Below are 24,731 nucleotides of genomic sequence, written 5' to 3'. Positions count from 1 at the left end.
AAAAAATAACAACTCGGGGCGCCTGGATGGCTCAGTTGGTTGAGTGTCCTACTTCGGCTCAGGTCATGATCTCACAATTAATGAGTTCAAGCCCCATATCGGGCTCTGTGCTGACAGCTCAGAGCCTGGAGCCTCTTTCAGATTCTCTGTCCTCCTCTCGCTCTGCTCCTACACCACTTATGCTCTGTCTCTCAAAAATAAATAAAAACATTTAAAAAAACCTCTTTTACAAATAACTAGATTAAACCAATTAACTGTATTGTGAGCCTTTTGTGCCCAAAGATTTTGTCTTACCTTTATAAGCACAGAGCCCAGCTTATCAAGTGTTTGCTGATAAATAAATAGGTACTTCTAATCATTCAGAAATATTTTAGAAATAAATTCAAAAGAAATCTTTTAGCAACTAAGTAATATGTAAGTTAATGTAACAAATGCTAAGTGCCTGTTCTGGGCAGTGTGGGTGCACACTGTGGATGATGAGGAAGAATAGGAAAGGAATCCCCAACAAATTTATTGGCTAGTGGGAAGAAAAAGACAAATCCTCAAAAACTTGTGACACAAAGCAAAGGATAATAGGATTCTAAGAGAAATAAGATGAAAATCCAGTGGGCAATCAAGAAAGGTGTCAAGAAAGAGGCAGCATTTGAGCCAAGGCTAGAAGGATGGACAGGACTTCACAAGGCAAGTACTGGGTGGAGGCAAGAAGGGACTTGAACAGCAGGTGCTTTGTTTTAACTCAAGCATGATATGGGTTGACATAAAAATATCTGAAAGTCTTTGCCTTTGTTGTTGAAAATTATTTTGAATACAGAAACTGTGAATACAGAATTTAAAGATGTTATCCCACCATCTTCTTACTTGCTTTGTTTCCAAGAAGAAGACTGTTGTTATCCTTGTCTTTGTTACCCTGTATGGATTGTGTCTCCCCCCACCCCCGGCTACCCCTAAGATTTTCCCTTTAATACATGTTTAAGCAGTTTTATTATGATATGCCCTAGTGTCATTTTCTTCATGGTTCCTGTGCTTGGGTTTTGTTGAGCTTGTTGGAGATACAGATTTATAGTTTTCTTGAAATCTTGGAAAGTTTTCTGCTATTATTTCTTCAATATTTTTCTGACCCCTTCTCTATGCCTGCCAGTCAGGGACTCTAATTACATATGTGTTGGGCTACTTGGAGCTGTCCCACAGTTCACTGATGATCTCTTCACTTTTTATGTCTTTTTTCTCTGTGTGTTCCATTTTGGCTAGTTGCTATTGCTGTGTCTTCACATTCACTAATCTTTCTTCAGCAATGTCTAATCTGATTTTAGTCCCATTCAGTGTACTTTCCATCTAGACATTGTAATTTTCATTGCTAAAAGTTTGAAATAGGTGTTTTTTTAATATTTTTTATGTTTCTATTTAATATGTTCAATCTTGCTGTAGTTTCTTGAACATTTGGAATACAGTTAAAATAAATGTTTCATTGTCTTTGCCTACTAATGCATTCATTTGTATCATTTATGCATGAGTTTCACTTGATTGATTTTTTTTTCCTCATTATGGGTTATGTTTTCCTGCTTCTTTGCAGGTCTGGTAATTTGCTATTGGATGCTAGACATTGTGATTTTACCTTATTGGGGGCTGCTTATAGCTCAATTAAGCACTCTTTATATCAAGGAGTAGAAAACACACAGCCTTGGGTAACTTCCACATGGCTGACAGGTCACTGAGGTTTACAGAGGTTAAACATCGTGCTTAAGATCACAAAGCTGGTGAGTGAAAAAAATGGAATTCAGATCAGATGGAGTTGGATCTGACTCTAAAGCCTGTGTCCTTTACACCACACCTTTTGGGAGTTGAACATTTTTCATTTCAGGTAGTAAAATCTGTAAAGCCTTTCATTTATGGGTTCTTCTTTTTCTTTTATGCTTAGAATGTTCTTCCCTATCTTAAGATCTTAAGATCAAATCACCACCTCTATTTACTCATAGTTACATATAATTTCATTTGAAAGCTGTTCCAACACATTTGCATGTGTTTTAACTATACAGAGATAAAAGGAACCTTTCTTTCTCCTTTAAGAAACAATTGGCCAGAATTAGTTAATAGATTGCTGGATTTGAAAATAGGCAATTCACTACAAAACAACTTCTTAAAGTAAGGGCAAGGATTTGAGATTAGTAACTTGACTTAAAATGCTACTTTTTCTTTCTTTCTTTTGAATTTTGGGGTTGGGGGGAGAATTGTCTCAGATAGATTCAATGTCACATTGACTGTGTTTGCACCTGATGGAAGAAAGATGTGAGCACAGGAGATACTGGGAGAATGTGTTTCTGAGAGAGTGGCCCAAGTTTCTGGTTCTGCAGTTGGGTAAGCCCATTCATGAGAGGAGGGCTCCTTACTGCCAAAAACTCTGACCCAGCCTATCAACATAAGGAAAACCAAAAGGTCTGGCCATTCCTGAGATGCAGCTGCTTGAACTGCCCACAGGACAAGACTGAGAACCTGGGGCTTGTTGGTGCCTGAGAGGCACCTGGTGGGAGAACGGAAAGGCTTAAGAAGGGGGTCATAATGACCAATAGCAACTTCTGTTTAATGGGTTAGGGAGCTTATCAATTTATGTCTGGCTATTTCTATAAATCCTACTCTGTTTTCCATTTTAAAGATAGCAACTAGACTTTAGTCAAATACTTTTATTAAATAGTATGAATTAATGATTTTTCAAAAATCAGAACCAGCCCGTTTATGTTCAAATCATGAAATGATATCTTTATAAAACACCAATACAAACATATAAAGTTGTTTTTATCATGACTTTATTACTCCTCCCAGATGCTTCCTAGGGTAAGTATTGTCATGAGTCCTATTTTGTCAAGGGTCTGGGGCACTTGTACTAAGTCCTGTGCAGTCAACAAGAAACAACAGCTATCTGCCACCACTGTTTGACCTGAGGTCAGAGCCTGAAGAAGGCCTTGAAGCACGCTTGGGGGAGGAAATGCTCCTTCAGGGACTTGCACTGCACATTTTCATATGTTCTCAGTGTTAATAAATGTCCTGAGGCCCTGATCCCAGCTGAAAGCAATTTTGCTGGAGACACTGGATGAGGATGTTTGCTGGAACCATCTCTTCCAACTGGGATTGTCAATGAGTCCTGAGCCCAACCCCAGCTGCTTCTGTGACTGCGTGCCAGAGGGCTGGCCAAGGCTTGTGGGTGGACTCTGAACCAACACTCTTTAATTATTTGTTTAGCATTTTGTTACAATCTGGGCAGTGACTAAGGCAGGGTAAGAAGGAAGGTGGCAGGAGGCTGTACTGTCTCCAGCAGTTCTATAGCTCTGCAAAATAAATGCCTGAGGGAGAAGTAGTCCAACCACTGCTCCTTGGAGGGCAGACTGGCCTCCATACCCATCGTAATCCACTTGGTAAAGCAAGAGTTGTTGGTGAATGGCATGGTTCCCCATGGCATTGGATTTTCATTGATGTTTGAGACTCCTTTTCACGTCAGCATCCCCATCTCTGCCTAGCTGACCCAGCCCTAACCAGCTGGGTGCAGAGCTCATGCAGGTGCCTCTACTCAAGACAGCATTAAAGGTCTAGGTTATTCCCCTGCATACCAGGGGGAATATCTATTATTTCTGGTTTTGTAGTGATGTTGATACGGACAGGAAGGGGACAGTGATGTCTCAGGGATTATGTCTAGGATAATTCTGGCAGCTCCATGCTCCTGTTTCTAGGCATTAGTGGCATGTCTTCCAAAATAAAGTTATCTTAAACAAGCAGTCACAAAGAGAGATAGGTAACCACATGCTAGATGTTCATTTCTCATAAAACAATGTTACTGATGGTTGGAAAGGAATAATATAATTGTTTGAGGAGTATATTCTCCTCCTAATTGAGTAACCAATTATGAAGTGTTTATCAAGTACTTACTTTGTGCCTAATGCCATTCTAATGCTGGGAAAGAGAACTAAGGAGTGAACGGGGCATACAGAAAAAGGATGAAACAGTCCCTACCAATAAGAACCATCTGGTTGAGAAGCCAGAGCAACACATGAAAAAGTGTGCCAACAACCAGCCATATGGTAATGCTGCTGGGCTCAAACCAGGAACAGTCAGTGGCAACGGAGGTCTTTGGGGTAAGACCTGGGCAGGGTTTTGTTGGACCCTCAGGATTCCAGTCAGGATAAACTGACAGGATCACTCACCTGAGTGATCATCTGAGCTGACAAATGCCTGGACCTTTGGCTGATCCTCCTGCGGGCCTGCAGGAACAAGGTCATACTCAAGAATTTCACCCCCATAAAAGGCAAAGTCCATCTTCCCATTGGGAATTGCAGATTGTCATACCATGTCTTGGCCCCAGTATGAATTCTCGTCTTTCACAGGGCTGAGTCCAGGGTGACTTACCCCAGCTTTGGCCTGCATGAGGGATTCCTCCAACACCTGTGGTCTAGCTCCAGCAGCTGGACCACTACATTCACAGCCCTATCTCTACAGTCAATGGTAGGCTGATTATCAGCTCTCAGGAGCTGTTTCTGAAGGATCATTTGTATGTGCATAATAACAGCAATTTGCATAATTGCAGAGTCATAACGAGTATTCATTTGTCTAAGAAAAATGGAATTTAAGTTACAGAATAGGTCAGATCTGAAAGGTAACTTGGAATTTGAACAGTGTTTTAGCTAGCAAACTAGAGCCTGTACTGGGGGAGCTACAGAGAAGCCTCAGCAGCACACATTGTTTACGCAGTGCTCAAACCAGAACAAACTGGTGTGGATGGGCAGGTTTGCTCTCTTTTTCATGAATCAGCCCTGAGAGTAGAAGGTGTGAGGAAGGTAGGTCAAGAGGGTAGCCAGCCAACCACCACACAGTTTCGTGTTCAGATGAACAGTGGGGACTTGCTGCATTTAGCAATACTTGTGCTGACAAGACATACTTTTCATTAAACCTTTCACTTTTGCACAGAAAAGATTTCTTAAGATTGATGTATCTTCAACTAGTGAAAATCTAATGCCCTATTCATATTAAAACTAAACGAAAGCAAAAATTTGCATTTTGAGTGGAATTGACAGTTCCTTTTGCAAAGGCTCAGCAGTATGAAAAGGTAGTTGTGGGAGAAAATAGCGCTCAGCTCTGGAAGCCAGCTGAGTGAAACTGGGCCAGATACTCCACTTGTTCTCTCTGGCCCTCAGCTTTCTCTTCCCTCTCTTCCCTCTGACTCTAGGTCTCTGGGTGTCCCTCCCTACCTCCTCTCCCCTATCCTCTGGTTGGAGCAGAGTTTGAAATCATGTCTAGTCCAAACCTCTCATTTTACAGATAAATAAGGCCAACATCACCCTAGTTCACCCAGAGTAGCTCCATTTTTGTTTGTTTTATATTTTGGGGTTTGGCAATTTATGTGGGAAAAAGAAAAATCTTATGACTAATGAACACTTTGAAAATCACTGGACTAGACAACTGTTCTAGTTCATTCTATGGTCATTTGTCTAGAAGCAACAGGGGTCTGTCTGAGTTATTCCAAGTGATGGGAGTAATTGTGAAGGCATGATATTTGGGTTCCAGGGAAAGCTGGGCCATTAGATCCATCTTTTGAGTTCACATAATGTTTGCATGCTCACATCTCTCCCTCTAAATTACTAAAAACCTAACAAAGTGACAATCTTTTAAAGAAATATCTTTTAAAACTGTATATACTATGAAGTGAAAATCTTTCTTATTGCCTTGATCTCAGTCACCAGGAGAAAAAAGAATCTCGTGACACTCCCAACTTTTTTTTGTGCTTATCCAGACATGTCTAAGATATCCTTTTTTAAAAAAATGTTTATTTATTTATTTTGAGAGAGAGAGAGAGAAAGCATGAGCAGGGAAGAAGCAGAGAGAGAAGGGAAACAGAGGATCTGAAGCAGGCTCCACACTGATGACAGTAAGCCTGGTGTGGGGCTTGAACTCTTACAAACCATGAGATCATGACCTGAGCCAAAGTCGAATGCTTAACCAGCTGAGCCATCCAGGCACCCCTAAATATCCCTTTTTAACCAGAAAGTTGTATTGTCTGTTGTGGCTGCAAATGCACCTTGCTTAGCAGTACGCTAAGGCCCGCTATCAGATGAGTGTATATCATTTTACCTCATTTGTTTTCATCTGTTTAACAACTGCCTTACTGATGAACATTTAGGTTGTTCCAGTGCTTTCGCCATCACGATGTTGCCATGAACATTCTTGTCCAGGATACCCTTCTGTTAAAAAGAAAACTGCAGGCCCCAAAATGGCATCACTTAGGCCACGTCAGCAAACCGAGACTGAACACTTAACCTAACAACACTTTCAACCCACCACCCCCTCCAAGGAATGTAACCTTTAGCCAATCAACATGGAATTTCTTGGCCAATAGTAGGAAATTTACTGATAGACCCCTTCTGCTCCCCTTAGGAGGGCAACCTTGCCTACACATTGCATTCCGTGCTAATAAATTCTTCTTTTTTTAATGCCCTCTCTCTGAATTTATTTCTTTTGTTTAGCTCAACAGAGCTCCCCTGTGCTTGCTAGATGGGATGCTCCTGATTCATGAATCATTTACTAAAGCCAATTAGATCTTCAAATTTACTCAGTTGAATTTTGTTTTTTAACAGATTTGGTGGCAGCAGTAGGATATAAAGCTGACTTCTGATGGCATTTGGGGGACAACCAGAAACACAGTCCTGGTACCCTGCAAGCCCTTTGAGTTCACTGTCTTTCTTGCCATTTCTGAGGGCTGCTGGTGAGTCCCTCCTGGTTTGAGCTCTGCTTTTTTTGCGTTAGAGCTCCTGATCTAACTGGCTTTCTAGTCTAGGGTTATCCGGTCAGGGTAGACTGACAGGAGGCTCTAACAAATCACCAGTCCTTAGCTCTTGGTTCAGTCCACAGTGCCAATTTGGAGTCCCTTCCCAGTTCTGTTCCAGTCCACAGTCCCCGTTTACTGGGGTTTGCTAGTTTAGTCCACAATGGGAATTGCTGGTGGCATACACGGTCTTCTCTTGGCCAATCGATGGAGAAATCCTTTGGTTCCTGCTGCTGCATTCAGGTGCTCATGTTTGTTTTGTCCTGTTTTGTGTAAATAAAGACTTAGTAATGGGATCCTTAAATTCTAAAGAGTTAAGTATTCTACCTTCTAGCACAGTTGCTTATTTTATATCTTACAATTTGGTCCTGGAAGTCATAAAAGTATGCAAGCTTATTTTATGTCCTAAAGAACTTGGCTTGGTCACCATCAGGTGGCAGGCCCCAAAATAAGGCCAAACAGAAATGTGAGTTGTACCCCAATTATGGCTAGACATGGCCAGACAGAAATGTAGGTTAACTCCACTTGATAGGGTCCTACGAAACTGCTACCAGCTCTCAGAGGAATTGCAGCCTAGAAATATAATGGCCATGGTAGGGAATGTTCCAATTAGATAAGATCATTTAAGAGGTACACTTGAAAGTGAGGTCTCCCAAATTAAACAGAATGGGATACCAGTTTTAATTATCAAGTGGAAGTCTTAGTTATTGATGGAGACTCTGACTGCTCCCATTTCCTCTAAGTACTCATTTTACTAATCCTGTGTCTGAATTGTTTTTCCACCGTGAAAAAACTATGCAAGTGTAAACAAAAGGCTGCCAAATTAATGGCCTTAGAGACACCCTCATATCTACCTTCAAAGGAGGGCCCCCAAATCGACCCCTTCCAAAGATGACAAAACTGAGGAGTTTTCTTGCAAACTGCTCATTATTCCTTTAAACAGCCAAGGGCAGGCACCTGGGTGGCTTAGTCCATTAAGCGTCTGACTCTTGATTTTGGCTCAGATCATGATCCCAGTGTTGTGACATCGAGCCCTGCATCAGGCTCTGCACTGAGCATGGAGCCCGCTTAAGATTCTCTCTCTTCCTCTCCCTCCCTCCCTCCCTCCCTCCCTATCTCTCTCTCTCTCTCTCTCTCTCTCTCTCTCTCTCTCTCTCTCTCTCTGCCCCTCTCCCCTACTTGAGTGCTCTCTTTCTAAAAACAAACAAAAAAACCAGCAACAGCCAAGGGGATACTCTGGTAGATACCAGAGCCTGCAGAGGGAACCTGAGAAGCATTGACATAAGTCAGTAAGAGGTGAAAATTCTTACCAGAAGCAGCTCTTCTGAATCTCTGTCTGTAGTGCCCTGTCAAGAGAGGAAAATAAAATATGCCGTGCCTTCCTTTCCAAATCCAAAACCATTGTTTGTTGATTCCTTCTTTCCCAAGGATATTTATTGCCTCCTGGCTTGTCTTGTTTTACATAAATGGGTTTTGCTTTCTTCCTGACTGGGACAAGCAGATTGCTGGTTCTTTCTTTGGGCTGTGTTTGAGAGAGGCTCTGGATTTGGGGAAGGCAATACTCTTTGCACCCCCTTGTGTTATACCCAGGAGAGTTATGCAGTACTGCCAGAGATATTCAAAATTGGAACTATGTCCCCAAAAGGAAAGAAACCAATTAAGAATAATGTAGTTGCATAGGTGAATCAATCTATGATGTCATTTAAGTTATAGCTTAACTCGGAGGAATTGAGAGCCATTATCCAAATGTTATATATTTTTTACAAAACCAAAGTTAGCTCTAGAGGCAATTAAAAATTCACCTATTCCTTTACCAAATCCAAAACTTTTCTTGTTTGTCTTGTAGATTATTGGCTTTAGGAAACCCAAGCCCTTCCTGGGAGAACTTATATTCTTTCTCTGTTCCTTGATGTATACATTTTATCGTGTCTTTGAAATATAAACAAAGTCCACAATTACCTGAGACTGAAGGATACTTAATCTCATCCCAGAAAAGGGATTTAAAATCCAGTGGTCTTTGAAATTTTCAAGAAGCAAAATTTTTTTAATGTTTATTCTTATTTTTGAGAGAGAGAGTGAGGGAGCACTCTCTCTCCCCCACCCTCCACATGAGCAGGGGAGGGGCAGAGAGAGGGAGACAGAGGATCCAGAGCAGGCTCTGTGCTGACAGCAGCGAGCCTGATTCAAGGCTCAAATTCATGAACCATGATGAGATCATGACCTGAGCTGAAGTCAGACGCTTAACTGTCTGAGCCACCCAGGTGCCCCGAGCAAAGCCTTTTTAAAATACAAATGGTTAAAATACAAATGGTTAAATGCACAAACTCTAGCACAGCCTATTTAATTCCAGGAACAAATATGAATCTTAAAAATCTTCTCCACAAATATTTACAACTATAAGGCCTTTACATCTGTCTGCATGTGCATCCATATATATGTTGTAAATGCGGGGTATTTTTCTATCTTTAGATGGAATTGCTAAAGTTAATTTGTAAAACAGCTCTACTTAGTTATCTATCTCAGAAAGATAGAAACTAACCAAAATATTTTTATTTATTTTTTAATGTTTATTTATTATGAGAGAGAGAGAGAGAGCATGACTGGTGGAAGGGCAAAGAGAGAGGGAGAGAGAGAGAATCCCAAGCAGGCTCTGCACTGAGAGCGCAGAAATCAAGAGTCGGATGATTAACTGACTGAGCCACCCAGGCTCCCCCAAATGTTTTTTAAGTTCATATGATCTGGGAAAATATTCTCTATAAAAGTTAGCTTAAGGTTGATGATTTAATTAAAACAAACATGTCTATAGAGTTATCAACATTAAATATAAATTAAAACTTTTACTCTATCTGACTTCACTGGACAAGTTAAGTTCATATTATCTCTTGCAGGATCTGTCAACAAAAAAAACAATAGCTTAGTAGGAGAGTGGCTGACTTTGATGTCTCCTAAAGTTTTCATAGGTAATCTAAATGTAATTATTGGGAGCAAATAATTTAGATGTAAGTGAAATAAGAGTTTATAAATACATATTTTTTAATTTTTTAAATTAAAAAAAATTTTAATGTTTATTTCTTTTTGAGAGAAAGAGAGACAGAGCATGAGTGGGGGAGGGTTACAGAGAGAAGGAGACAGAATCTGAAGCAGGCTCCAGGCTCTGAGCTGGAGAGCCTGACATGGGGCTCAAACCCATGAACCATGAGATCATGAACTGAGCTGAAGTTGGATACTTAACCGACTGAGCCACCCCGGTGCCCCATAGATACATATTTTTTTACAACAATTATATTTTATGGTATGTGTACTTAAAAATAGTTTCCCCAAATCTTTTAGGTAACCTGAAGGCTTTGGTAACCTGAAGCTAAGTGATGAGTTAAGTTAAATTCATTGAATATCTAGGTCATTTCCAAATAAGATAAAACAATGAAACATTAAATACTGAACATAGGTTTATCTACTTTTGTTTTATTACAGAGAAACTAAAGATAAGTTTGGGTCTGTTAGTAAACACGTTTGGTGCTTTATTGAAAAACTGCACCATAAAGGGGCACCTTTATGTAACAAAAAATACATTTTTTTGTTGAGGGAAAGGAAAGTAATTTCCTAAAGCAGGGCTGATTATTTATTTATTTTTTTTGTCAACGTTTATTTATTTTTGGGACAGAGAGAGACAGAGCATGAACGGGGGAGGGGCAGAGAGACAGGGAGACACAGAATCGGAAACAGGCTCCAGGCTCCGAGCCATCAGCCCAGAGCCTGACGCGGGGCTCGAACTCACGGACCGCGAGCGAGATCGTGACCTGGCTGAAGTCGGACGCTTAACCGACTGCGCCACCCAGGCGCCCCAGGGCTGATTATTTAAAGAGAAAAACTGTAAGACAAAATCTAAATGTAAAAAATAAACTTGTAGAGAGTTTGTGGGGAAGGAGATCTTTAGAAAGAAATGTTAATATATGATCAGGGTGGCTTTCATGCAAAGGCACTGGCAACAGGCTATAAAGATCATAGTATATGTGGATAAAGTCTCTTCTGCTTCAGCAAAAATGGCCCCCTCATTGCCAGACTTTTGCCACCTTGATGTCCTAATAATATGGCAACAGTCTGCTCCTAAATCAGAGAAACTAGGATGGGTAAGCAATGGCTGTAAATGAAATGAACAGTTGGGGCTATGGGAAACCCCAGATGGCTTGGTTCCTCTCAGCAACTTAAAAAAATTAAAAATTTTTTTTTCATTCCTTCCCCCACCAAGTGCATTTAAGATGACTCAAATTATGAATAGACATTGATAGGGAGACTTATATCAAATTGCACAGTCTAGCCCTCTCTGACTTGTCAGGTCCATAATCCTGAAAAAAAAATGTTTTTATTCCCAGAGACCTCAGACCTCCCTCTGAACCCTTTTAATACCTGCAGCTGGACTTCATTCAACTACCACTTACTATGGGTTATAATATGTTCTTGTGACTATATGTGTGTTTTCCAGAGGAGCTAAAGCTTTCCCCTGTTGCAAGACTGATACCCTCACTATAGCGAAGAAACAGTTAAAAAGTACATTTCCCACTTGGGTTATACCTTCTGTGATCTCCAGTGATTGAGGCACCCACTTCACTGGAAAAATCATATGAGCCTTAGCAAAAACTTTACAGACTTCTTAAAATTTGACCAGTAACAAACCTTCTGCTTTCCCCTGTCATCCCATGCTAGTATGACCAGCTACTGTAAGTCTAATGTCTAAACTCAAGAAGCCTTCCCAGGGGTGCCTGGGTGGCTCAGTTGGTTAAATGTCTGACTCTTGGTTTTGGCTTAGGTCTTGATCTCACCGTCCAGTTCCTGGGATTGAGCCATGCTCTCCGTGTAGAGCCTGCTTGGGATTCTCTCTCTCCCTCTCTCTCTGCCCCCCCAACTTGTGCTCTTTTCCTCTCTCTCAAAATAAATAAATAAACTTAAAAAAGAAATTCTTCTGAGATCCAGTTCAGAGACTCTAAACTGGCCACAAGTTAGAGCCTGGTGATTGGGTGTTCTGGAAACATCATCAGAAAAAGACAGCCCTCAAGCCCCACTGGAAAGGGGGTCTCACCGAGTGCTCCTGACCACTGACACTGCTACAAAACTAGAAGCAATACACATCATGGGTGCACACCACACAGCTCACAAAGGCTTTACTTGTACAGAATCTTGAGACTTTTAAATCAAATTGACAAGGAAGAGAAGTATCTGAAATCCAGATAGACTGCTTCTACCCAAGAGGACAGATCAAGACTTCTTACTTTAACTAAACATGAAACTCTTTCTCCTTATTTTCCCTTCCTTTATTCTGGTATTGGCCTAAAAGGTAATGGCCTCATCTTCATTTCCAAGGCTGTTGTTAAGGGGGGCAACCTCTGGAATTTAGAATAGGCTAGGAGATCTTCTGACTGCCCTACTCCCCTGGTTAGGGATAAATGTAAAGGCTAACTTCTGAATTCTAGAAATTATTGCAGAATCTGCTGCTAAAGCAATACTGCCCAGCAAAGATCCTTAGATTCTCTGGCCAAAGTTGTTTTTGATAATGGGATATCCCTTGGCTCTCTTTTAGCTGAGCAGGGAGGTGTCTGTGCTATGGCCAATACCATGTGCTGTACATTTGAGGCAGGAGGAAAGGGAGATACAGGCGACAAGTTGACTAAAGTAAAGCCATTTTGGTTTTAGGCTGAACATTAACTTAAAAGACAGGAAGTCTTAAAAAAAAGTCACGAGATCTGATTCATGGAAGATCACAAGACCCTCCTCCCTCCAGCAGTAAAAGCCACAAAGTCTAGACATTCTCAAAATTGCTCCCTGTAGGTAATTTCACAACCCTAGGACAATGGAAAAACTAACTTCCCCATGTAAATGATAAGCCCAAAGTTAAAGAGTAAGCCCCTCCCTATATGGTTAGTTAATTTTAAAAACTTACAAAGTTCTTCATTACAGGAAAAGGAGGATCCTCTTCCCCCTCTGGGAGGAGAGACTGCTACTTTGTGACGTAGTTCCTTTCTTACTTCTCTACTTAACAAATCTTTGTCTCCTCTTCCAAATCGCTTGCTGTTGAATTCTTTCTTGAGCAAAACCAAGAAACCTCATGAAGAGGGACCCAAGGACTTGACCCAAGGTCCCTCTTGGGGCCTCAGCCCATTCTGAAACAACTTAGCTTACTAGGGTGCTCCTTCAGTGGGGTTTTTTTTTATTTGATTCTGATTGGTTTGGGTATTGGGGACCATGGCTTCAAAATGCACTCCAAAAATTAGGAATTATCCTGCTTCTAGCAATCATAATAATCTCCCTGGTATTCTTTCAAAAACTCTAAATGTATGTTCACAGCCACTAGCCATCAAGTAAGTGATCTCCTTAAGACTGGATTGTCAAAAAAGGAGCCAAAAGTTTGACCAACTTAAAGAATGTAAGCCTTAAGCTATCACCTGTGAATGTGACAGAGATAAAGCCAAAACGTCATGACCTATGGGGACCATAGAAAGGAACAACAGAAACTGCAAGAATTTCAGAGCAGTAGCTAAGAGTGATGCTAATGCCTTAACTTTTGATCACATCTCTCAGTTGAGCTGAGAGTCCAAGCAAAGGGGGGGATTTGTTAAAAAGACAACTGCAGGCCCCAAAATAGCACCACTTAGGCCAAGTCAGCAAACCAAGGTTAATACCTAACCTAACAGCAGTCTCACCTCCCACCCCAGAACTCCACCCCCCCGACCCCAAAAATGTAACCTTTAGCCAGTCAACATGGAATTCTCTGATCAGTACTAGGACATTTACTGATAGACCCCCTTCTGCTCCCCTTAGGAGGGCAACCTTGCCTACACAATGCATTCTGTGCTAATAAATTCCTTTCTTCTTTTTTCTAATGCCCTTCCTCTGCCTTTAAAATCCTTTGTTTGTTTGTTTGTTTGTTTGTTTAGCAAAGCTTCCCTCTACTTGCTTCAAGAGATGCTGCCCAACTCATGAATTGTTTAATAAAGCCACTCAGATCTTCAAATTTACTTGGTAGAGTTTTGTTTTTTTTAACACTTGTATACTCTTCCTACAAGTGAGATTCCCAATTCACAGCATTTTCTTTCTAATGGATACTGCCAAATTATGTCCCATCTCTTTTCAGTTGAATTTAAAGCCAGCATTTGCTGTCTGATGCCAAGTTAGCAGGAAATTCATTATTTTTCTCCTGGGGCCTCTTCTTTGCCTATAGATTGTTCAAGATCCCATGAGATCTTTTAATCCAGCAACACCAGTTCTGTGTCCAGAGAGAAAACTGGAAGGTCTAGTTAGGCCAGTAGTAGGATCCATTTTGACTGTCTTTTCTCTCATCAGTACCACATGTTGTCACCACTAAGAATAAGTCCCCATACAATGTGATATGTCCCTGTCCATTACTGTCTTGATCTTCTCACTGGGGAGATGACCTGACAAGCCATGGTGTTTCTTCTGGGGAGATGATTCCACCTCGGTGACCCATTGACCAAGGGTGCACTAAGCCTGAGCTCTCAGAGGTACCATTCTTTATGACTCAGGGTGACAGCCATTTTTTCCCATACAGTGTGTCCCCCAAATGGCATCTGTGGGTTGGGAGGAACTTCCCACCACTGCTGTGGAGCTGTTTCTGCACCTCACCCACCCTCTTCCTAACACCATCAGATTCTCACATCATAAACCCAGGTTAACAATTTATTGTCACCTTTCTGTCAAGGTAAGCTCTCCCTTGGAGACCACTGACATACTTTCCTCCTTGAACTCTATCACCCCAGAGAAGTTCTAGGTCTGGGAACAGACACTGTTTTATGCATAGGGGATAGAAACAAAACAGCAAATTCTCTCAAAATGCTTCCACTCAGGAGCAAGAAATAAATAAATGCAGACATAAGTAAGATAATATTAGATAACAATGAGCGTTACAGAGACAAAGAGCCAGGTGAGGTGATGGAGAGTGGCCACTGGGGCTATTTTCAGCTGGAGAGTCAGGGAAAGTGTTCCTAAAGGGGTGACATTTGAGCTGAGGTTTCAGTGAAGATGTGAGCACAGCCTAGAGGCACAGACAAGACGAGTGATGATGGCCAATGTGACTGGAGCAGAGTGACAGGGGGAAAGTGGTAGAAGATGGACTTGGGGAGGGAGCAGGGCCACCTCATAGATGGATTGTGCCTGACACCCCTCAGGACAATGAGCTGTAAGGCCTCTTCCAGCTTTGCCATTCTCAAGTCCTAAATTAAGATTTAAAAAGCTCTCTATGCCAAATGTGATTCTTTAATTTGACAATCTAGATTATGTGACAACCAATTTTGAATTCTCTTATTTTGTTCCAAATTCTTAATCATTATCATCAGGAAAAAATGTTTTTGACTTTCTTGTGGCCATAACTTTTCATACCATATGTTTCACCGTGATACAATCTTAAATAGCCCAAGTCTGTTAAAAGAATATTCTTGTGTGAAGATTAACACAATTTACTGGTAAATATCTAAATTGACATTTAGCATATAAATGGAGCCAAAAGGTCAGGAAATGAAAACTCTTTCTTCACTGTCTTTGACAGTGAGTATATGAAAGATAAAGGCTAATTTTCCCTATTGATGCTTCTGTTGTTTCAAATGACTCCTTCAGCCGTGATCCCCCAGGCAACAAATGAAACATTTTGTTCTCTCAATGGGCAATTATACATTTTTAAAGATAATAAATTTTGTCCATAGTGCAGCTGATTACATTCATTTATGAAAATGACTAAAATGGTAAGTCAAAATTTCTTCTGTGTGGTTGGGTTGAGATAGTCATCAGAGCCATAATAGAAAGCACAGCAGACCTGGAAACAGGAAGGCTGGAGTTGAGTCCAGCTCTTCCACTACAAGTGATGGAACCTTGAGTAAATGATGTCACCTCTCTAAGCTTCTATGTTGTTACTTGTATAAGAGGGAGAGGCATATTGCACAATATACCTTGTGTCAGAGAGTTGGTGGGGCTGGAGCATTATGGGGAGAAGCACCTCCAGTTCTTTACCTGGGGGGTCGGATATATATGTTTGTTTTATTATTCATCTTGAAATTGTACACATCGGTGTATTTGTGATATGTACATTTCACAATAAATTTCTAAAGCTGTCAGTAGATACCTGTTGACATACTTGACAAGAAGTAAATACAGCATGAGTTTTAGTCTGGATCTCCTAGCAAATGGAATAAACCTAGGTAGAAGTCAAAACAGTTTTTCCCCTCAAATCAAAACATGTTTTTCTAGACACATCTGGCTGGCTCAGTCAGTAGAGCATGCAACTCTTGATCTTGGGGTTGTAGGTTCAAGCCCCACATTGGGTGTAAAGATTACTTAAAAATAAAAATCTTTAAAAATAATTATTTTTAACAAGAGTTTAATTGAAAGCATAATCAGTGAAAATTTCCAATGAAGCAAAAGGGTGTATCATGCTTAGTACAGCTTCCTCCTGCCCTAGCCCTCCATTCATCCTCACTTGAGGCTTTTTAGGTTTCTTTCCATAAATATTCGAGAAAGCCAAAAACAGAGAGTCTTGAAAGCAGCAAGAGAGAAGCATATGGAAACATTTGCATGCACAACAATTTTTTACATAAATTAAAGTATGTTACACATGCTGCTCTATACTTTGCATTTTTCATTTATCTTGGAGATGTTTCAATATCATTCGTACAGATTTAAATTCATTCTTTTTCACAGTATTTCATTTTGTGGGTATGCTACACTTTATTTAACCAGACCCCTCTGATAAATATTTGGGTTGCTTTTGTTCTTGCTCACATTTCTGCAACAACCACCTTTGTACTTCTATCTCCTTGTGTGTATATATCTGAAGAATAAATCCCAAAGTGCAGAAGGTAGACCCATTTAAATTTTAGTAGTTACTGTCAAAATGCCCTCCAAAGAGATAGCATGCCTTTACACTTGATCAACAGAGTAAGAGAGTGCTGCTTTCATGCATATCAACAATAGCCAAACTATAGAAAGAGCCCAAATGTCCATCGACCGATGAATGGGTAAAGAAGGTGTGGTGTATGTGTATATATATTCAGCCATCAAAAAAGAATGAAATCTTTCCACTTACAATGATGTGGACAGAACTAGAATGTATTATGCTAAGCAAAATAAGTCAGTCAGAGGAAGACAAATACCATATGATTTCACTCATATGTGGAATTTAAGAAACAAAACAGATGAACATATGGGAAGGAGGGCAAAAAGAGAAGAGATGGAAACAAACCGAGACTCAGTGATAGAGAACAAACTGAGGGTTGATGGAGGGAGGTGGGTGAGTGATGGGCTAGATGGGTGATGTGTAGTAAGGAGGTCACTTGTTGTGATGAGCATTAGGTGTTGTATATAAGTGATGAATCGCTGAATTCTATTCCTGAAGCCAATATTGCAATGTATGTTAACCAACTAGAATTTAAATAAAATTTGGGGGAAAAAAGAGAGTTCTGCTTTCCTGACACTCCCATGATAATGTGTTCTGCTAGTCTTTTTATTAACAAATTTAAGAGGTGGAAAATAGCATTTCATCGTTTGAATTTATTTCTTTAACTATAAATGAAAATGAGCACTCTTGGTTTTTTTCTCTGAACTTCCTGTGTGGGTCCATTGCCCATTTTCCTTTTGGTTTCTTGTTCTGTATTGCTTTGTAACAGCTCTTTATATACTAGCCCTTCGCAATTATTGTTCAAGGTCTATGTTTCTCATTTGTTATCCCTTGTAGTATTTTACCTCTTGCAGAAATTTTAAATTACTAGACAGTCAAATTTATACATCCTTCCTATATATATAGTATGGGGGTCATTTCTTTCTTGGAAAAATCTTTCCTACTCCAATGCCATTATAATTTTTTTCCCCAAGTTTTCTTCTAGTACTTTTATGAATTTGTTTTTCACTTCTAAATGTTTTATCAATATCATTTAAAGAACTTATTTAGTGTAATGAGTGAAGTAAGGATTAAACTTTTTGTTTATCCACCATATATCTATCCCAGATGTCTATCCAGCTGTCTCAAATTCACTTCTTAAGTAATAAGTTTTCTCACCACAGTTTTGAAATGTCACATTAATTTGGGTCTAAAAATTACTGAGTCTGTAAATTGAAAACAATTGGATGGTAAATTAATAAACTATGTCATTCTTGGCATATTTAAGGAACTATTAAAACAGTAGCATAAATAGAGTGTGATTACCATGTGTCAGGCCCTGTTTTAAATGTGTTGCATGTATTTGCTCATTTAATCCATATAACCATGCTATAAGGTAGGTGCTATTAGCTCCATTTACAGATAAGAACACTGAAGCACGGAGAGGTTAAATAACTTCCTCAAGATCACAATGCTTGTGAATGGCAAAGCCATGATTCAAATATAGGCAGGTTGACTTCAGAATCCTTGCTCCTATCTATAGTCTCTGCTGCCTCCACCAAATGGAAAACATGTTTGTGTGTGCTTCCTACATGCTAGGCATTGCTCCAAGAACTTCACATATAATGATTTCACTTACTCTTCACAACAGTCCTAAGAAATAATCACTATTTCTATCTCCATGTTATAGATGAGCAAACTGAGGCAAAGTATAGCTGGGAGACAGACAGGGAAAGGGGAGTGGTATGAGATGAATTCAGAGAAGGGGGAGCTTTGTTCTATCTTTAGAGCAGCAAAGAATCACAACAGTATGTGAATCAGGGCTGACCCAGTCAGATTTGTTTTTTTGTGACACTCACTGGGCACAGCATGGAGAGTGGATTGGGGAAGGGACCGCAAAGCTGGTGTGGGGAAATCAGATACCAGGCTAATACCACGCTGCAGTGACCACCTATCACAGATGGGCCATCCAGTGACTAGTGGACAGCATCCATGTGACATGAAAATTACTATCATCTGGGCAGCATCCATGTGCCAGGGGCAGAACTCAAGACAAGTGCTCAGAGTAGTTACATTTCCAGAGAAAACCCAAGTGTCCAGAGGCTAAGTACCATGTCTGTGCTCACCCAGCTAGTAAGTGCACACTCCCAACCACAAAGCCTGCCCTCTTTACTCAACCCACACACAGATTGGGCCCTTCAAATGCTGGAGGGCTGGCTCAATACAACCTTGAAAATTGGATTGAGCAATTCCTTTGCCATCCTTTGTCTTCTCAGAGGATAGAAGTCAAGGAGATCAGTTGACAATATTGACAGATGAGCTTCTGTCATCACATATCTTGAGATCATTTAAGAGTTTCCTTTTCAGTTCTACGTTAACTTTTCCTCAGACTTTTGAATATCCTCCTGAGGTTACTTTGTGAATCTTTCTCATTGCTTGCTTCTTGCCTGGATAAAGGGCAAGTTCGGGGTCCACTGTCTTCTGTGCTGCTATTAATCATCCTCTCTCTTTGCAGATCCGAGTGATGGTGGATCTATGTAACAGCACCAAGGGCATCTGCCTGACAGGTAGGCCAGCCTGGAACTGAGCAGGAGTGGCTCACACCACAAACACGTGTGGTAGCCAAAGGGCCAGAGCAGAATGAACACCTGGGAACGCTGCGGGTGATAAAAACACATGTTGGTTTACTTTTACCAGATGTTTTTAATGAACTGAAAATCAATTGTAATATAATTATGAAAAAGAACATTTTTTGGTACTGCCATAGAAATATAGCCATGGAAAATAACTGGGTCTTGGGTAATTAGAAACGTGTGGTACCTTGAACTGGGGCCATAGATGTTTTCCTTATTCACATTAATCTTTAAAAGAGAAAAGAAAGGAAGGAAAGAGACCTTAGCAGAAGTAATTCTTTCCTTACATCATCTGTATGGCATAAATGGAAAGTTCTAGAAGCAAACTACTGATAAATCAGAACACTTTTGATGAAGAATGCTCTGTGTGTGGGGCCTACTGTGTGCTAGGTGAGACGGGAAGTTATGTCATACACATGTCCCCTCCACTTGATGAATCAAGGACAAAGACACAGGAGGGAGGGAAATCAACCCTGAGGCACATCAAGCCAAGGGACACAGAGTGGCTGATGGGTTGGGCAGGGGAGGAGGAGAGTGCTATGGATATGTTCGTGTACACCTGAGTCTAACAGAGTCCTGCCTCTTGCCTGAGGGGAGGGGTGCCTGCCTTCTGTGTTTAGAAGCTTGGGAAAAGGAAGAACACAGACCCCAGAACATTCACCCAATGTGTTGCACCCCAGGCAGAGGGAGGCTCTGTCCAGGCCCAAGAATGGGCCTACAGAGCCTGATTTCAGACACAGCATTGACTACCTCTCTCCTCCATTCTGAGGAAATGGGGAAATTATTTTTGCATTAAAAATATAATATGAAGTAAATGCAGAGCTCTCGTGAGCCATATACATTTTTTCTTTTTTCTTTTTTTTTTAATTCAAGTTAGTTGACATACCGTGTAGTCTTGGCTTCAGGAGTAGAACCCAGTGATTTATCTCTTACATATGACACCCATGTCATATCTCTTACATATGACGTCCTCTTTAATGCCCTTCACCCCTTTAATGCCCGTCACCCCCCTCCAGCAACCCTCAGTATGTTCTCTGTATTTAAGAGTATTTTATGGTTGTGAAGTTTGAAACATAACCACAAGACTTTGAAGCCAGGTGAAGCTTTTGTTGAGCCTTTGCCTATGGCCTCAGGCTCTGGGGAGGCCCCTGTTGACCAGGCAGCACTGCTGGAGGTTAAGAAACCCTGCAGTTTCCTTGTGCCTGGGTGGCTCATTGGGTTAAGCATCTGACTCTTGATTTCAGCTCAGGTCATGATCCCACAGTTTGTGAGATTGAGCCCACCTACCCCTACCCCCACCCCTGCCGCTATCCTGTGCACTCTCTCTCTTTCGAAATAAATAAATAAACTTAAAAAAAAAAAAGAACCCCTGCAGTGTGCATCCAGTTCTAAGAAACCTCGTCCAGTACTGCAGTATTCTCCCCAGAACTGCTTGGTACATACCATGCATTAGGAGCGCAATGGGAGTTTGTTGAATGACTAAACCTATCATTTCTGTAAATGCTTAAATCAGGGTTGGTGGGCTGGTAAGAAAGACACTTACCCTGCATCCAAATCTGACTCTTGTTTGCTTAGTTTGATGTTAGAGAGAAAAGCTGTAATCCTGTGGCTTCTTGGGAAATGCTAATTGAATTACTCAAGTCACATTTCAGCCCTCACAGAAAATTAAATATCTTCAGAACAGCGTGGTCCTTCATTCTGAAACTCTTGTGTCTTAAGCACCTTTCTCCCATCTTTGGAAGTCCTTTTCAGAGTTCCCCCGTGTGACAGTAATGAGCGCTAGAAAAATGCTCAGATGGATGGAATTAAAGGCACAAAAGCCCTGTTGAGAGGCACAGGAAAAGCCTCTTCCTTTTTGATATTTATTATAGACGTGATAGAAGGAGAGCCAGGCTGTTCAGTGAATGCAGGTGGAGCTGTTGAGACCACTTAGAGAAGACTGGGGGAGGGGATCAAATATGTGCTGGAAATGGGTGGAGGAGGTTATTCTTCCGTACCTCAAAATCTTTTCAGAAGCCAGCACCTTCTCCTTTCATGCCAGCTGGAAATTGGGTCCCCCTTTACATAGAAAGCTCTTCAATTAAAACTTAGGTGTGAAAAGTACAAGTTGCGGAGTGAGGTGGTACCTTGGGAGAGACCAAGCTGTCTGGACTCGAGGCAGGAAGGTGACAGGACCCAGAACCGAATTGGCAACTACAAGGGGAAGGGCAGAAAGCCTTGGTCCAGAGCCCCAAGAAGATGCTGGCAGGAGGGGCTCCCAGAGCAGACTCCAGGCTAGGGGCCTGAGGCCTGAGAACAAGGTCTAGCTTTACACTGGACTCATCTTTGAAAAAGCAGGAGCTATGACTTGAGGCTATTCCAGTTGTGACTGTGAAACCCCATCCCTGCTCCTTTTTCTGGATGCAGCTGCCGTTGCTATGGGGACAAGGACAGATGTGTACCATCTGTAACCTCTCAGGCAAAGTGAGGGCAATTCACCAGGTAAAGTAGCTAGGCGTTTTTACTAGTGCCAAGTTTGTGCTTTTTGAGTAAACAGCATGCTTTTCTTGATGCATCCTGACCATAAGCCCAGAGTTCCTTAGGACCTCAGAAGCATATCTGCTGGAATAGCAGGTGTCCAGAAGAAGGCAGATTCTTGGGTTATTCTTCACTTCCAGTGGACTCTGCATATGGGCTTGCTGGAAAATCTCTGAACTATCACATTACTGAACTGCTTATTAGGGCTGAGGTGCTTCACATCCACAGTGCCTGTTCTCCTTATAGCCAAGTGACTCCAAACCCAGTGATGGCACTAGTCACTACTCATCCTGTACCCAGGCAGACATTAATAATGGATCACAGTCGCCACTGAGCATGGCCTCATGTAATTCTTTCCTGGTGTTCCAGAGAGCTGTACTAATTGATTAGAATTAGCACTTGAAATCAAACCCATTTTCCATCCCTACTCTAATTTTTTAAGGTTGCCATGCCACAGTTCAAAGTTGAAATGCACCAAATAAATGGGACGAGACCAAAGCTGCTGTTTAGTGGGAACACGTGAAGAAAGATGCCTTTCCAAGTTAAGCATCCTGGGACTGGCCCAATAATCGGTGGCAGGGGCAGCTGCAGAGGCTGTACACATAGGGAGGGTACTGAGGCCTCAAAGCTGTGGCCACTGCAACATTTGGTAAACTGATCGACAGGCTGTTCTCAGAAACAGCTAGTGTAGCTGGTCAGGTTCTCACTCAGCTGGCCTCACTGAGCAACTAGCCTATTGTCTATTATAGTTGGTAGATCCCAGCTCCACATGTGAGAGCTTAGGCCCTCTCAGGCCATCGCTAAAGGATAGCCAAGTATTCCTAGCTCCCAAGGAAAAGGGGAGTCACACTCCCTCTGGCCAGAGCTCCTGTCTGGCCCTGAAGCTGTGGCTGGCATGAATCCCAAGCCCTGGGAAGTCCCTGATGGGAGCAAGAGAGGGGAAGAATCAGGACCACAGACCTCACAGGCACCAGGCCTGACTGTATCAGGCTTATGAAGCTGTTTCTTTTACTAGCTCTTTCTAAAGCAGCAGAACCAGACCTCATTTTCTGAAATATTCCTATCTGGATTTTTTATTTGAGGGCTTCTTTGTTTTCCTCAATTGGCAAGACTTTGGGAAATGTGTAGCTACGTCCCCTGTGGTCATTGCTGTGCTAAGCAGGTGCCTTGAAACTGGCAACCATCTCAGTGTGAAGGGGGAAGCTAGTAAAACCTTTCCCTGTGATTTGGAATGGCCATGGTGAGAGGAGCCCCATGGGCAGGCCTTCCAGAGGCCTGTAGTGTGAGCCACAGCAGGCCAGTGCCCACCCTTAAAGACAGGAAGTGCTTCTTTATTCCTCATTCCTCATAACTGTTGTATCTGTATTTCCTGTCTGAGATTCTTCTGTTCGCTAGTACCAGAAACCCGCCAGAGCTTATTTGAGAAAAGAAAAAAGGCAAGGGGTTGCCAGTTATTGTAAAGATAGAGAGATGTATTTATCAAGATAGGCTAAGCCACGCTCTGGTAACAATTAAATCATAAAATCTCAGTGGCATAACACAGCTAAATAGGCTTTTTTGTGCCGCAAAGTCCAGGGTGCTCCAAGTTGGTTCTGGTGACTCCAGAATCCCAGTGCTGCCATCTTGTGGTTCTGTCATGTCAACATCAGTCACCACCTTATTTCTCAGATTATCTCTCTGCAGACAGGCATTGTTTTACCTTGCTTGGCTATCCACAGACCTCTCATTTACATAACTAGGGGCATCATGGGTCAATCTCAGATGTCAAGGAGGCAAAAACTCTAAGTGGCTCAGCTATAGCATCCACCCACTTCTAATCGATTCTGGCTAGGAATGTCGGTTGGGGCAGTCAGAGCCAGCTGTAGCATTGGCAGGGCCCAGTGCAAAGTGAAAATGCAGGCCCCCTTGTTCAAAAAAGCAGGAAAAGGGCTTCCTTCTTTTTTCTATGGTTTCCCTCTCCACCTGCTATGGGGGCTTTTTATTTGCTATTTAGTGTTATACTCTTCAGGGTGGGATGCTCACAGCACAACAACAGGCCCTCAGAAGCACAGGAGACCCCACTCTGTGACTAAGGTATGCAGGGCACATGTCCAATCCTAGCCTTCACACTCACCCTTGGGCCCCCACCAGTGTGGAAGGTGGCAGCCATCACTGACTGGGCGGGGAGCGGGGCAGACACATCAGAAGCAAGAATAGAAACAGAAAAACAGGAGCAGGCAACAGAGAAAAATTGTCCTAGGGAGGCCAGAGGCAGTGGGCAGCAGGAAGGTGGTGGGAGACAGGACCACATATGAACTAAGGCTCCAAGTCCCCAGACATGCTCCATTATCCCATGGGACCAGCCCTGCATACCGTGCTAACATGAACTTGGCTGTCTACGTGTATTTCCAGGGGTTCTGTTATTCAAGAAGAGAAGAGTCAAGAGGTGAGAAAACGTCCTGCAAAATAGTTTTCTAAAGGCCCAGTTGGCACATATTTGATGTTTGACATCATTATAATAACACATATTTAGAGCTTCCTCCAGGTACAAGGGGCCCTTGGGCAGCTCTGTTGACATCCTGAGAGGGGACTGAGATAGAGGCTTACCATCGCTATAGCTATGCTTCTGAGCTCTTTGGAAGTATTTGTCATCCTCTCTCTTCTGAAATTCTCTTCTCCGTTAATTTCAGGGCTCAGGACTTCCTGGATTCCCTCCACATCTTTAGTTTCACTCTCTTTCCTGATACCTTGTCTCTCACCTGCCTTCCTCCAGATGTGGTGTGCTTTCACCTCTCTTTCCATCCCCAAATGTGGCTTGGACATTTTAATCTTGCCTCCATACTAATAACTCTCAACCTTTCTGAGGTCAGGGACCCCTTTAAGGGTTCACTGATAGTGACTGATTGTTTTCCCAGAAAAGTTTCCCCTCAGG

General features: G+C 41.8%; 1 protein-coding gene across 11 annotated transcripts in view; it reads left to right on the top strand.

The window, feature by feature from the left end:
• GLDN (gliomedin) overlaps positions 1-24,731 on the top strand; it is a 104,500-nt gene that overhangs the window by 55,957 nt on the left and 23,812 nt on the right. For all 11 annotated transcript variants that reach the window (XM_047864372.1, XM_047864376.1, XM_047864367.1 and 8 more), the window contains one exon: positions 19,186-19,237. In XM_047864372.1, the coding sequence (XP_047720328.1) occupies positions 19,186-19,237 (52 nt within the window). The remainder of the gene's footprint in view (positions 1-19,185; positions 19,238-24,731) is intronic.

Source organism: Prionailurus viverrinus, chromosome B3 (assembly GCF_022837055.1).
Source record: "Prionailurus viverrinus isolate Anna chromosome B3, UM_Priviv_1.0, whole genome shotgun sequence".
Taxonomy (NCBI): Eukaryota; Metazoa; Chordata; class Mammalia; order Carnivora; family Felidae; genus Prionailurus; species Prionailurus viverrinus.
The sequence above is the reverse complement of the archived record's forward strand: the minus strand, read 5'-3'. Positions and strand labels throughout refer to the sequence as shown.